General features: G+C 37.5%; 1 protein-coding gene across 1 annotated transcript; it reads left to right on the plus strand.

Moving 5' to 3' along the window:
* The first annotated feature begins 1,194 nt into the window (after positions 1-1,194).
* Positions 1,195-11,604, plus strand: PHIP1 (phragmoplastin interacting protein 1). The gene is made up of 4 exons (XM_077361117.1): positions 1,195-1,810; positions 6,001-6,172; positions 10,748-10,794; positions 10,893-11,604. The coding sequence occupies exons 1-4, from the start codon at positions 1,323-1,325 to the stop codon at positions 11,389-11,391; spliced, it is 1,206 nt and encodes a 401-aa protein (XP_077217232.1). The 5' UTR covers positions 1,195-1,322; the 3' UTR covers positions 11,392-11,604.
* The last annotated feature ends 4,032 nt before the right edge of the window (positions 11,605-15,636 follow it).

Raw genomic sequence — 15,636 nt, forward strand, 5'->3', positions numbered from 1 at the left:
GGACCCCAAAATTGCTTTCTTACCATTGATCGTTAAGGATGTGAATGCATCTGCTTCGAATCAGATCCACCTATTTCTCAGTCACGCATCCATTCAAATCCCTATCAGTCGCATCGGATTTGTAGTGTTCTTCGGATCCTATTTCTCATGTCTCGGTCACGATCCATTTCCAATCGGACCATCCATTGGAGTGTCCAAGCAGGTCCTACTTACGTTGTGTACAGTTAAAATTCTCAAAAGAGGGCGAGTGCGAGTTATTGTGACAAAGACGCAGCTGATTAGAGACTTAAAAGTCAATGGTTAGAGAAGGAAAATAAAGAGGCTGGCTCATGACTTGAAAATGAGACAGACGGATGACAAAATACAGAAAATAGAGATCGCTTGAAAAATAAATATGGATATTTTTTTACTAAAATACCCTTGAAATAATACTTAATGACTTAATGTTATAAGAATTGAAGGATATTTTTGTAACATAATAAAATAATATCAGATTTAGGACTGTCTGGTTGGCTTTTATTAGTTGTCTAAATCCGATCAGTAATTTTTTTGGATCGGGATTCGAAATATGACTAGGGGTGTTCATTATTCGGTTTTAACCGAACCGAACCGAATTGATTCGGTCAGTTCAGTTCAGTTTTTGCTAATTCGGTTTGGTTTCGGTTTTTATTTTGGTTAATTCGGTTATTCGGTTTCGGTTATCTCGGGAAAAAAATTCGGTTAACCGAATAACCGAAATTAACCAAAAATAAACATTATTTTTTTTGAAAAAATGATGTAAGGGCACTCGGTAGGATGATCCAAACTGCCCATTTGATTGATCACAACTTCAATAGGTTGTGACTAAAAAACCTTTTCGATAGATTGATCATAGCTCTCCGATCAAACCGTCTAAATAGATTTTTTTTGTCTTTTTTATCACTATTCGGTTATTCGGTTATAACCGAATAACCGAATTTTTATTCGGTTTCTGTTTCCGATTGAACACCCCTAAATATGACCATGGATCCTAGTAGCTTGTCTAGGTCATGTCCATTAAACTTCGGATATGGATAGTCCATCGGACTGTCTGGATCCTTCGATACCCGTATTGATCGTGAAAGTGACTTTCTCGGTAGTCATTTAAGAAAGGAGTGCTGTTATCAAAATAAAGTCTAATTTTACCCTATTCATTTCTAGAACAAAACCACAGGCGTTCTATAAAGTATAAACCCTGAACCCCAATTTTCGTTTCTACATCGAATTAACAAGCAGAAAGCGAAAGGGAAGAACCCTGTTTTTGTTTTTGCTGTGTCTTTCCATTAGAATCGAGAAAAACCCAGATGGTTTTATCGAACAAAAGGCTGAAGCAAAAGCTCAGAGCCACTTTGGCCGAGTCTCTAACGGCAAAAGAGGCTAAAAAACTACCCAAAGATGCTGCAAAAGTAGCCGTTAATTCGAATTTTCAGTCCCTCAAAGAGCTTTTAAGCTCTGAAACTCAGAAACCCAGGTTGTCAAAGAGGGAGAAGAGAAGAAACAATCTTCCATTTGAAGATTTGAAGGCCGTTCAAGGAAGTTCTGATAAGGAGAAAGAGAATAAGGAGATTGATTTGGTGAGTTTGAATGATAAGAAGAAAAAGAAGAGGAAGAGAAATGATGAAGTAGATGAGAAGAAAGGAAATGATGCTGATGAGTCCGCGGAGAAGAAGCAGAAGAAGAGCAAGAATAAGGAGAAAAAGAAGAAGAAGAATAAGAAGAAGAAGGGAACTGAGTCTCAAAATGGAGAAAGTAAAGTAGAAGGTGTAGTAGAGCTAGTAAAGATCGAGGAGAGGTATAATCCATTTATTCATTTTTATTTGTTTGGTTTGATCTTTGGCACTTGATGTCTTCAAACACTATCTCCTTTGATAAAAAGTTAAAAACCCTTTGAATCCAATAAAAACTGAAACTTATAGTCTTATTCAATGGAAGATCTGAAATTCTCTATACACATGTCCATATTTATAAACTTTAAACTTAACTGACTTGACTTGAATTAGGGCTCCTGACTTAACAAGAATTCTAATTATGTCTCCTACTAAAATATTTGGTTTAAAAATCTTTACTTGCCAAACTAACTAAGAAAACATAAGTAACTGTAGTACATCAGTCCCCCCACTTGAAGAAGATTCATTCTCGAGTTTAGTTCTGCTACTCCCCCCATGAAAGAAGGTTGATTTCGTACGCCCATAACTTAGTACACAACATATGGCCATTATCTAGGTCAATAACATCGTATTCGCTTTTGTCTTGATAATACTTTCTAAATGGTATACGATGTCCATTGTAACTCTTTGCATGCTTGATTATATACATGGATTCAAAAACACTGCGTTGTTGTTTGCGGATCTTCCTCTGGCATGCATAGGAAATCCCAGTTAATTAAAAGTGGATCATGTCGCAGAAGATCTGACTCGTAATCACCAGATGTCACTTTGTCACTTTCTGCTTATGGGGATTCTTCCTTTTCGACTTTTGATCCTTTATTAACTAGATCCACGAATGTTGGAGGAATTTCTACTACAGTCGTTCTTGACAATTTCTTCTTTACCGTTATCCTCGACAATTTCTTTTTTCTCTCCCTCAAGTTCAGAATTTTCATCGCTTGTTTCTTCTGAACTAGTAGCCAAATTAGTCACCTGGTACTGAGGACACTGATTAGATCTATGTCCAAGCTGGCTGCCATGATAACACTTCTCTGACTAAATCAGAGCGTACCAGTTCGTGTTCGCATCCTTAGTGGTGGTCCGTGGTCGTTCTGGATTGCCCACTGCCTGAATCTCAGGTTTTAGGTGGAGGTGGCGGGATTGGCTTGTCAAGGGATCTCTCACTTGTGTCGGCACTGGTTCTCATACTGATGTGACAGGTGTCATCCTGCATGTCGAGTTCTTCATGGAAATCCAATCTAACTGCATATCCACTCTAGTGGCTAGTTTGACGGCATCGTTAAGGGTCCATACAGACTGCATCAAGACTCTATCTTGGAGGGTTATGCGCAATCCACTTATGAACTGTGCAACTAGCTGTGATTCTGTTTTTGTCAAATCAATACGTGAGGATAGGTGATAAAACTCTCTCACGGTCCGACCTCCTTGATGACAAGTATGATATTTCCAGAATAGTACCTGATCATAGTCTATCAGCACGAATCGTGCTTGCATCAATCTTTTCATCCTCGGCCAAGTATGAATTGCTGCCTTCATCTGTTATTTTCGTGGGAGTTGGAGTTGCTCCCACCAAGTTGAAGCTCCACATGTGAGTTTAGAAGCTACCAACTTTACCTTCTTTTCTTCAGGGATTTCCATATAATTGAAGAACCGTTCTACTTCAACAAGCCAATCGAGGAAATTCTCGATATGAAGTTGACCATTGAAGTCTGGAAGTCGATAGTTTCGATCGTGTATGGCTCTTCCTTGCCTTCCGTGTTGGAGGATCACTTCATCAAATTCCTCATCGCTAGACTCACCTTCATAGATTGGTGGTCTATGATTCAGACGTGATACCGAATCTGTCAATCGCAAGCCCTAGTGCGGATCATATGTGGTTCATTTCCATGGATCCTATTGCCTTCAAAAGGCGGTGAAAAGTGATATGACAATTATAGAAAATGGATGTGAAATAATGGAAAAGGGAAGGAAAAATATTAAAAGGGAGAGCAAAGGTTAGTTGAAAATTGGAAAAGAGTTGTTGGATTTGTTTAAAATGGACAAAAAAGCTGAAACTAATGGAAATATTAATTGAAGAGAAGTTGGTTCTGTAGGGAGTTCTTTGGTTATGGGGATTCAGGAATTGGTTAAGAAGAAGGATCTTGAATCAGTTAAAATGCAACAAGAAAGATGTTAAAGATGGTGTCAAGAATTGGTTGGAATGTTAAAGAAAGAACTAGAGTCGTTTATGGGTATTTGGGTTGGTGAAACAAGGGGGTGTTTTAAGGGGCTTAGGAGTAATATATTAAAGAAATAGTCATGAAAGTTGGGGGTCTTGATTGGTTTCAACTTTCAACAAAGATTAAGAAAATTAAAGGTTTGTTGAATATTACAAATTTTGGGATGAGAAATGAAGGGATAGTCAGTTAACAAAGTGAAATCGACTAACTTTAAGAGTGCATGTGCTGTTGGGATTATGGGGAGAGGCTAAAAATTGGAAACAAAAGGGTGTAAAACACAACTAACAACAGACAATTAATCGGCTAATTAATATGGATTTTTGGGTAATATTATAAAAGGGGTATATGGAGCCTAAAAGCTAGGAGGGAAAGAGGTTTCTAAGGTAGTTTAGGAATGAGAATGATCTGCTGGATGGAGGGGAAGGGTGGCTGATATGTAGTTGATACATGGCTACAAACAAGGATGGTACACAGATGTTTGGGTGTGAAACAATGGGATTTGTTTCAAGGTAGATGGCTGGTGGCCGTTGGGTGGCCGGCTAATAAATCTGCAGGTTGTAGGTGTGCTGGTTATGGCTAAAATAAGAGTCTGATTTGGACGGGTGATTTGCGATGGAAGTGTGAGGTGTTGGTTAAAATCAAGGAAAAGGTGTTTTCTTGAAGCTTTGAAAGTGGGGAAGAATTGGCTAGAAAACAGGAATTATTTTCGAGGGAAACGGCTAAAACTAAGGTAAGAGAGAACTAACCTGAAAAGTAAAAAGTTGGACCTTTTGTGCGGCAAATCCGCATCAGAAATTCGGGCCTCGGTTGATAGTGGTTTGCAAGCTGGTTCGATCCGAGGAGAAACCTTGCTCTGATACCACTTGATGCGGTGGAAGTGTGCGGAAAGAAGGTGAAGATCATCGTCTTCAACTTGTTGAAGAAGAGCACCGCCTCCTTTGATAAAACCCTTGAATCCATTAGGAAATGAGATAAAAACTGAATTTTATAGTTTTATTCAATGACAGAACTGAAATTCTCTATACATATTTCCATATTTATAGACTTTCCACTTGCCTAACTTGACTAGAATTAGGACTCCTAACCCAACAATAATTCTTATTAAAACTCAGGCTAATATATTTAGTTCAGGACTCTTTTACTTACCAAACTAACTAAGAAAAATCAGTAATTGTACCACATCAATCTTTGATGTTGAACTGGATTGATTTTTGAAACCCCATGTCGTTTTAATGCTTTATGTAATTTAATCATCTGAGTTTGGAAAGAAACTGATTGTTGAATATCTGTGTTCTGTTATATGTCATGGTTTGAGAACTAAACTGTTTAGAGAAGAGTCAAGAAAATAATGAACACGAATGGTTGAACAGACCCTCTTGAAGGTGGGAAATCTCCTGTGTGCAAAGCACTTTTAGAGAGAATGTTTTCCCATCCCTTGTCACCCTTCTCCTTTCCTCAACCAAACAATGACCTACCAGTATCTTCCCCAGTCCCCTATAAAGTGCATGATAATTATTCCCATAGTAGGAAGAGAAAAGCGTTCCTGCGCTGCAGCGCAGGGAGCTTAACTGCGCTTTAGTGGTTTATAAAGCCTCCCATTGGTTCCTTTCTTGTGGACCCGCTATACGTTTCAAATGGGGACCCGCTATACGAACCAATGGGAGGCTTTATAAACCACTAAAGCGCAGTTAAGCTCCCTGCGCTGCAGTGCAGGAACGCTTTTCTCTAGTAGGAAACAAAACATCAAATAACCATCCTAAAAGGACTATTATGCCAATAACCTACTTACTATCCATGATTGCATGATTATTATTTTGAAAAATATTCCAAACATTGATGAGTTCTCCAAACCCATGTTTTTCTTGGTATTGTATTTGTATGACAAACCTTTTGAGTTTGGAAAGGATTTATTATTGTCTTTCTGGTTACTTGGTGTGTGGGTTTTCTTTCATGATGCCCTTGTAATGTAGTTTCAAAGCTGATTGGTTGTCTGTAAGAGACTGATATGGATTCAAGGAAGTATTTTTGTCCAAAGAAATTGTTTTTTGGGCACTTCATATTCCTTACTTTCATGTATTTGTTGGGGTTGTTTACAGTCAGGAAAATCTGGATGCTTCTACAAAGGTTTACGTGGGAGGTATTCCGTACTACTCGACTGAAGATGATATAAGGAGCTTCTTCGAGAGTTGTGGCACCATAACTGAAATAGATTGTATGAGGTTTCCTGAGAGTGGGAAATTCAGGGGCATTGCAATGATTACTTTCAAGGTTAGGCTTATCTGTTTGTGTAATGTTCATCAACTGGATTAAACTTGTTTACTTTCAGTTCTTATTATATAACTAAGATAGGAGCACGCCACTCGCAATACCAATCTTGGACATTGGATGAGCTTATTCAAGAGTTGTGGCACTATGACTTAATTAGATTGTATGAGGTTTTGTGAGAGTGGGAAGTTCAAGGGAATTGCTATGATTACTTTCAAGGTTAGGCTTATCTGTTTGTGTAATGCTTATCGACTTGATTAAACTTGTTTACTTTCAGTTTGCATTGTATATAACTTTATATTGCATGTCATTCACAATAACAATCTTGGACATCGGATAAGCTTCTTGAAGAGTTGTGGCACCAAAACTGATATATTGTATGAGGTTTCCTTAGAGTGGAAAATTCAGGGGCATTACTACGATTACTTTCAAGTTACGTTTATCTGTTTATGGAATGCTGTTCGACTGGATTAAACGTGTTCACTTTCAGTTCTTATCATCTATAACTTACATAAGGGCATGCCATTCACGATCTTTTACATTGAATATTCTTGTATGTTTTAAAAAAAATGGAAATCTGTAGAAATTGCAGAAGGCGTGCATTTTTAGATTGTAAACTGGGATCATTATATTTGATAAATTGTGTGTGCATTGTGCACAATCAACTGAATGTCTTCATTACAGAAATCTTTGATTTTGTACAGCTCCAAAAAAAAAGAAAAAAGAAACAAAATCTGTTGCATAAAACTAGGTTGTTGCTATTCAAAGGAAAAACTAGGCTGTCGCTATTCAAAGGAAAAACAAGGCTGTCATTCCTTCTCTTCCTTAAAATACAGGCAATCTAGGCGCACATAAAACACTTAGGGTTGAAATTTCACTCGGCGAAGTATGGAGTTGTTTATAGGTCTAGCCGTCTAGTAATGATGATGGCTTAGGAATCTATCATATAGTAGAAGTGTTTAAGGCTCTATTTAGTAAGTGGTTTTGGAGGTTTCACGTGGGAGAAGGTGATGCAAATCAAGTTTATGAACAAGTCCATAATTCAACAAAGACATTTGGAGAGAAGGAAATGATTGTTGAGATAAAAAAGTAGGCCCAAAGGAGATCGATTCATCATGCTAACATCAATAATCGGCCCAACAAAGTTCCTTTTGAAAAGTGGCAACTTGTGTTATTATGATTTATAATGATTATTATTTAATTTTCGGGTTAAATTTATGTAGATTTTGGGCGGCCATATGAAAAGAAATGTGAATAATGTTTTTTGGTTATTATGATTTACAGTTCGCTTGAAGCCGTAATAGTCCACTGTTAGATCCCTACAATTCACCTAAATCTATTACAGTTCACACCCAAAGCCTGGACGCTTTTCTTATCAATAACCTCGACTACTTCCTAGCCGCCCAGATTTTGAACAAATCTAGATTTATTAATTACCTTGATCTATCATTGTTTACCCTACTTCGTCAGATTTGTCAAGATTTGTGAACCTTGATAACCCATCACAACAATCCATATTTATTCTATCCCTAAGCCTCCCTAGAGCTGTTCGGTTAATCCTCACATCTTAATCAACCCAAATCTGAGCCCAAGATGCTAAGATATTCTTTCTCTTGACTGTAGATCAACTTGGTATCAGAGCTACACATCCAATTGTCTTCCCTTATCCATCATGCATCATTTTGGTATCAGAGTTGCATGCATAATGATCTTTCCGTACCTGTTTTGCATCACTATAAATAAGAATGTTGTCGAGATGTATCACTAGATAGTAGCTGATGAATGGAGGGAAGTCTTGAGTCATAATGCGCATATGCATTAGTGAGGCTGTAGGGCATCATCAACCATTCATAGTAGCCCATGCTTAGTTTTGAACGCAGTTTTCCATTCGTCTCCTAGTCTCACCCACACGCGCATTGATCTTGTTAATAGTTCGACTGTGACTACACTTTCTCAATCATCCGTCTTTCTTAGGTATTAGTAATGCTGGTAATGCACATGTGCCGAGACTTTCTTGAATAAAACCCTCTTCTTGATGCTTATCCGCTTATTGCTTCAATTCAGCATGTTCTTAGGGTTCATGTGATATGCCAATGAATTTGGTAACGATGATCCTGGAACCAAATCAATGGGATGTTGAATCTCTCATATAGGTGATAGCTCCTTTAGTAACTCCTTCAGTATCATGTTAGAAAAGTTGGAAAAAATTTGTTGGACTTTAGAGCCAGTTCCATTGGTTGCTTATCTTTCGGCTTCTGAACATCCTTGTCCATTAGGGCGAAAGACAGTCCACTCTTTAGTTTTATTCTCTAACTGCTTCTTTTTTTTTCTTTTTTGCAATGGTATTCTCTAACTGCTTCTTATTCAACTAATGTAGAGGCTACAATTCTCTTGTGGTCTTAGGGCTCTCTTTAACATTCGTCTCAATCTCTCAGACATCCATTAGCATTTCAAGTCAATATGCTGACCCTGGTATTCCCTTGACCCTTATAATGTGTTTCAAAACGATACACCGACCCTTGTTTAGATCATACAAGGTATTCCCTTGACCTTTTATGAATGACATCCTGATCGTACATCCATGATCTATCAAGTAATATATTGACGACATTAATCGGAACAGCATCACACCAAATAGAATCCTCATAGACTCCAACGTAGAAAGAGATCAGACATCGATGGGTGACTGGTATAGTAGTTTTGTCCACCCATGCAACCTTGTGTAGATTTTGGATTGGGATGTGGTTCGGGTTTCAACTTGAGGCGATCGATGGTACTTTGAGAAGCCTCCACATTAGTGCTGCTACCTCCAATAATTAATCATCAGATTTTTCTCTCAATGGACATTGGTGCAAAAGATAATTATACAAAGCCAATCTTCTTCTTCCCTCTCAAGAGTTGTCAAGATTATCAAAGGACATTCAGTTGGGGTAACTCTTCTCTGTGATAATATTCTTCATCAGTTGGGTAACCTGATTCATGTTCACATTCAAGTTCATTATGTGGATCTTCCATCTCATCCTCATCTTTCATATCCATCTAACCATCAACAATAATAGAGCACCCCAAGAATGTCCAATAATATCTAAGAGTTCCTATTGGAGAGAGCCAGGGTATTTTGCCCACAAATAGGCTCTAGTCTCCTATGGTCATTGCTTTTTTATTGGGTGACAGTTTGGACAATATTCTTACTGTGGATCACTTGGCCCTTCATGGATGGCATTTGCCAAACAAATGCATCATCTGTCAGGAGGTCGAGGAGACAATCTATCATCTACGCATTGCCTGCCCTTCTGTGAAAACCTATGGAGTTCTGTCATGGCCTTATTCGAAGTTAGTTGGGTGATGCCTGGTTCCATCTCAGATTTCATTGAATGTTGGATTGTTGATTTTCTTCCCTGTAGAGGAAGAATTATTTCGAATTTGTGCTTAGTAACTACATGGTGGGTGATATGTATTGTTTGGAGTGACAGAATATTCAGAAACAAGATCAACCCGACTTATATCATTGAGGGGAAAAAAATCCTTTCTTGTAGCAGTTGGTGGGCAAGAGGAACACTAGAGTTTAATGACTTCTCAGGGGATGAATTCAAAAGTTTCTTCTTGGCAATATCTTATCGTAAGAGGTCTAAGGAGAAGAGATCAATTTGGTGGACGACTCTGGAGGGGAATGTTAAGCTTAATTTTGATAGTACGTTCTTTAGCAATTCAGTCCCAGTTGAGGGGGTTCTTTAGATATCATGGAGGTTTGGTTAGACCTACTTGCGATTGGAGACTCTACTGAGGCAGAAGTTTCAACCTTACTCAATGGTTTGAAATTGGTGAGCTATCAGAACTTTAGACATGTGATTGTTGAAAATCACTTAGGATAGAGGATGGCGAGTCAGATTGAATAGATTTTAAATCTTGCTACGTCTATAGATGTGAGCTTCGACGATTTTTGGACAGAAGCAAACTCATTGGAAGACCTCTTGGCCAATGATGGCTTTACGTGAGATTTGCTAGCTATCATGGATAATTTTCCTCTTTATATTTTTTAGTTGTTTTGCTTTCTTTGTATTTTCTATATGACCAGCCCAATCTGTAGCTTCTCTATTGCTTCTACTTTCCATTTAAACTTGCCAATTGTTGTGTCAATCTTATCGCCATGCTCCTTATTGGCCACAACAAGTTTATACTTGGTTGCAACCTAGGGATTGTATTGGAGCACAATAACCTCTAAACTATTTTTCTTTTATTTTTCTACTAGACCTACTCCCTTCTACCTCTTTTTCATTTCCCTTCACGCAGATTTAGATGTTGGCGAGATAGTAACTGCAACTCCCTTCTACCACTCTGTCGTTTTTTTCAAAATGCCGCAATAAAATCATGATATTTTGGTACCATTCAAAAAAAAAATCATGATATTTTGAAAAATTCGAGATATTTGTGACTATGATTCCAACTGTTATGATAAATCTATGCAGATTACCATTTAATTCTCAAAATAAATTTACAATAAATTGTTTTTCTGCTTCATGATAGATACAATGATCTCAGTGATTGTTGATCTTATGATGTCATTTCATTTTGTTGCAGACAGAAGCAGCAGCTAAAAGAGCATTAGCTCTTGATGGTGCTGACATGTAAGTATTATATATAACAGATCACTCTTTAATTTTCTCTCTTCTGGCCTCTTCTTTTCCATGGCATTTCATATGCCATAACTTTTGAATTATTTCAGGGGCGGACTGTTTCTAAAAATACAGCCTTACAAGACAAATCGAACCCAAAAGTCATCAGATTTTGCGCCTGAGATTGTGGAAGGTTACAACAGAATTTATGTTGGAAATTTGTCTTGGGATATTACTGAGGATGACTTGCGAAAGCTTTTCTCAGATTGCACTATATCATCTATTCGTTTTGGTAATGACAAAGCGACAGGTGAGTTTCGAGGCTTTGCGCACGTGGATTTTTCAGACGAGCTTTCTCTATCAATGGCGCTAACATTAGATCAAAGGGTGGTGTGCGAACGACCAGTGAGGATAAGATGTGCAGTTCCGAAGAAGGGAACAGAAACCCGCTTGAACTCAGAGTCTACAAGTAAGAATCAAAATGATACAAGCTCTGGTAATGGGAAGAAAAAAAGGCGGACATGTTACGAGTGTGGCGTTCCAGGACATCTCTCCTCGTCATGCCCTCAGAAGCGGGTTAAGGTGGGTAATTCTGGTGCGGGTGGCTAATTACGGCGGACTCAGTTAACAAATGTGTTTAATATCTGTCACTGTTGTTAATTTAGAGCAGGATCAAACTTTTGGGACTAATAAAGTTCCCAGTTTCAAAAAGAAAGTTTGAGCAGGGTGAAACATTTTGGTTCCTAGATTGCATTCATCTAATGGGTTGTTGATGTTATCGCAAAGGATTATCTCTATCCCTGAAATCATATAATTGCTCTTTTCTTGTTCTTTAACATCTTTCATATAAAGGGTGCTATTCTGACTTTTGAACTTCTAACTGAAAATTGCTGCAACTTGGAATAGGGGTGTTAATGGGCTGGACCCCAAAGAGAGTTCATTAACTAAGAATTGCTCCCACTAGAGCCAATTGCATGCGTCTGAAGTCCAGTATTTTTCTAATAGCACAGTGACGCCCACTTCATAGCATGATCCAAACCGTTCATTTGTTGGGCCACAACGTAGATCATCTCCACAGGATGATCCTAACATCATCATCAAAAGAAGGATGATCCTAACCTCCGATCTACAGAGCAATTGCACGTTATAGAAACCTCTAGATAGGAGGGTTAGGATCATCCTATGGAGATGATCTACGGGATACATCCTATATATGTTGTGGCTCAACCAATGAACGGTTTGGATCAGTCTATGATGTGGGCCTCACTGTGCTTTTTCAAAAATACTGGACTTCATGCACACTATATAAAACCTCTCATGATTAGAACATTTCAGTGTGTATAAAGAAAGAAATCGGTCATGGTGAAAAACCGTCAGACCTTGGCAAGTCAATGATTGATGCGGTTAACTTTCGGTGAGTCCAAAGAATTTTCGATTGCGTTGGTAGGTTATAGACTAGAACTCAGGCCAAGGAAAAAGTGAGTCAACTTGGACGAGTTGATGATTAACTCGGAAAGTTTTTAAATGGTTGAAAATCTCAGTCTTGGTATTTTGTGGCTCCCACTGGTTGGGACCATAGTTAGCAAAACACTATTTTTAAAGGGCATGTCTACTAATGTGTCACCTCCCTATAAGATTGAAGCCAAAAACAACAGAAAGTTGGAATTTTGCTTGGATTTCTTGGGGTCGACAACCAAACACTACTTACCACTGTTCTACGAGGTAAGTTCCAGGTAAATCCAATGCTTGTCTAATACCTGTCGACTACTTACACCGCTAATCTACGGGGTAAATACATGGAAAAATATCATAAGAAAATTAATCAGGCAAAACAGAAAAGAAAAGGGTCCACAAATATGAAAGTAGCAAAAATTAAGTGAAATCATGATTATATATGAAAGCCCTTGTAAAATAATATGCCGAGGTTGCATCAATATCATCTCTGAATACGTTGACACCTCCTATTTAAATAATATGTATGTATACTATATATAATAGTAAGCCCCACTAAAACTTTGTAGAATGTTTAATTAAAATCGGTTTCCCTGAGTTAGGTCGGAGAGTGGACCGACCGACCCAGTCCCTTTCATATTAATCTCCTTTTTAAGTGTTTCTCTAAAACTACATGTCCCACCCCTACTTTGGCTTTGCTAGTAACAAAAACATAAATAAATGCAGTGACACGTCCCCATCACCACTTATAGCATGCTACGTAAAGTTTTTATTTGCCCGTACAAAATCAAGGGAATTGATATTTCCACCCTTATTTGTTTGTCTTTTCTTAAAATTACTTGGTTTTATATGCTGGAGTCCAATAGTGGGCCGACTTCATAGGATGATCTAAACCATTCATTTATCGGGACACAACATAAATAGCCTGTACCCCATAGATCATATCTATAGAATGATCCTAACCCTCTTATCTATGGAGATTAGTATAATGTTCAGTCCCTCTACATATCGTAGGGTTAGGATCATCCTATGGAAATGATCATCCTTTGAAGTGGAAGTGGGTTCCACTGTACTTTTTGAAGAATACTCAACTTCAATACTTCATGCGTGCTCACCATATAAAATCTCTCATTTCACACCTCTTTTCTTTGTCTCTCCAATCCATTGTAAGAAGGAAAAAACATGGTTAAGAAGGTAGAAAATATTTTTAAAAAAGAAGAAAGAGTGGCAATATCAATTCTCTAGGTTGAAACTAACGTTCGTGTGGGTCCACATGGAAAACGTTCATGGACAAATTCATGGTAGCCAAGTAAGGGCAAAAAAAGAAAAAAACAAATATAGCTCATGGATTTCATAGACAGCAGAAAACTTAAGTGAGACTGTGAAGGGTAGTTTGGGAAACGGATTCTTACATGCACCGGAGAAAAGATTAAGGGCACATATTTGTAGGGTTTTATATTGTGAATGCATGTAGATGTAAGTATTTTCCAAAAAAAAAAAAAAAAAAAAGTAGGGCCCACATTATTCGATGATCCAAACCATTCATTCCTTGATCCCCAATGCAAATATGCAGTGCATTAAAAAATCATCTCTATAAGATGATCCTAACCCTTCAATCTATAGAGGGAGTATGCTATATAGATCAGAGAGTTAGGATCATCCTATTGAGATGATTTTTTGGGCACAGCGTATTTACGTTGGGGCCCAACAAATGAATGGCTTGGATCATTGAATGATGCGGGCCCACTATATTTTTTAAAAATAATCACATGTACATGTGAACAACATATAAAAACTCCATATTTGTATGATTTTTTATTTATTATGAAGCACAAATACTGAGTGTTTTAAAGCAGGATTGAACCACCAGGTACAAATCGGGCGGCTAATTTTTCAACCAATCTGATAAATTTCGGTCCCGTACAAATCGGGCGGCTAATTTATATATAAATCCGACCTCTTAACTACTTAATAGATCCTTTTTAAAACCAAAAAGTAAAAATTTAAAATTTAAAACTTAATACCTATCATTTACCAACTTATCTTATTATAATAAAAAAAATATGATCTAACTCTGTTGATTTTTTCTTCTAATTTTCTTTGTTAGAAGTTAAGAATTTGTACTATGGGTTCTTTTACTTTTCCTTTTCCTTTTTTTACTTTATTTATTTTTCACTCTGTTCTCTTAATTTTTGTTTTATAAGTCTAAAATTAATTAATCAACGACCACATGATTAGACAAGTTTGAACCAAACCAAAACCATTTTCTTTAGTTAGAATCTAAAACCCACAAACTTTTGCTCAGAATACCCTTTTCTCATCACATTGGAGGCCCCCACTTTAATATTTGACTTACTTTTTGGAGAAGGATAGTGACCTTTATGAAGAAGATTGACTCAAGATATAGTGTATATATACATCATTCAACCCTTAGATCCTTTGCTTCTTTGTGAAGAAGATTGATTCAAGATGTAGTGCATACACTTATTAAATGGTGTATATACAACACTGACCGTTAGATCATCTTAGCAATCGAGTAGGGTCCAGATTTTCAAGAAATGATGGCCATTAGATCATGAAGTTATAGCTGTGCACTAAATCATTCTGATTATCTATGTAGTCATTTAGAATTCTCAACCTCATTTGTGTTTATTTACACTCCCAAACCTAGTTAGTTAGAGAGAAAAATCGCAACTAATCATACTAGTGATCAATTGAGTAAACGCGAGACGATTGAATTAATCACGAACTCTGTGGGAAGATTAGTAGGATGATCTGCAATGCTAATCGTCGCGTGGGTGATTTTAAGAAGTTTCTAATATGCATAAACGATTGAGATTTGCTAGGCAATTTAATGTAGGTCTATCCTGAAAAAGTGATCCGGGAAATGGGTTTACGGCCTAGAGAGCGAGTCTCTTGAAAGGGTCATTGTGTTTAATACGTCTAAAATTTTGTCATCTATAAAATATCGCAGGGTAAAGTTAAAAAATTGGCCAAACAAATGCATTTAATATCTTTTAAATGTTTTCTTCAAAAGAAGGATTTTTTTTTTTGTAAAAGTTTTAAACGACAAACCTATAAAATAATTTTTTTCCCGTTTGATGGGAGTAAAAATAACGGCTTAATCATATGCTGACACGTGGCAAAGGGTAACTAAATAATCTTACCCAATTTGAAAAGTTCTAGACCAAATCCTTGCCCAACCACAAGGCAACACTTGTCCAGGAGTATGAAGCATCAGAGAGTCTTCTCAGAGTACAAAAACTCCGAGTTGGCCTTCTAACTGTTTGCTCATTTGCGCAGGCGGTTCCAGCTCTTCCGACGCCACCTCAGCGGATCACCGATTTTGGCCGCAACACCGTTTTAAATGAAGTTTTGCTAACCCGGACATAGGTCTATCTA

Source organism: Tasmannia lanceolata, unplaced genomic scaffold (assembly GCF_043159265.1).
Source record: "Tasmannia lanceolata isolate RefF3 unplaced genomic scaffold, GAP_Taslan_0.1 ptg000018l, whole genome shotgun sequence".
In the NCBI taxonomy this organism is placed as follows: domain Eukaryota; kingdom Viridiplantae; phylum Streptophyta; class Magnoliopsida; order Canellales; family Winteraceae; genus Tasmannia; species Tasmannia lanceolata.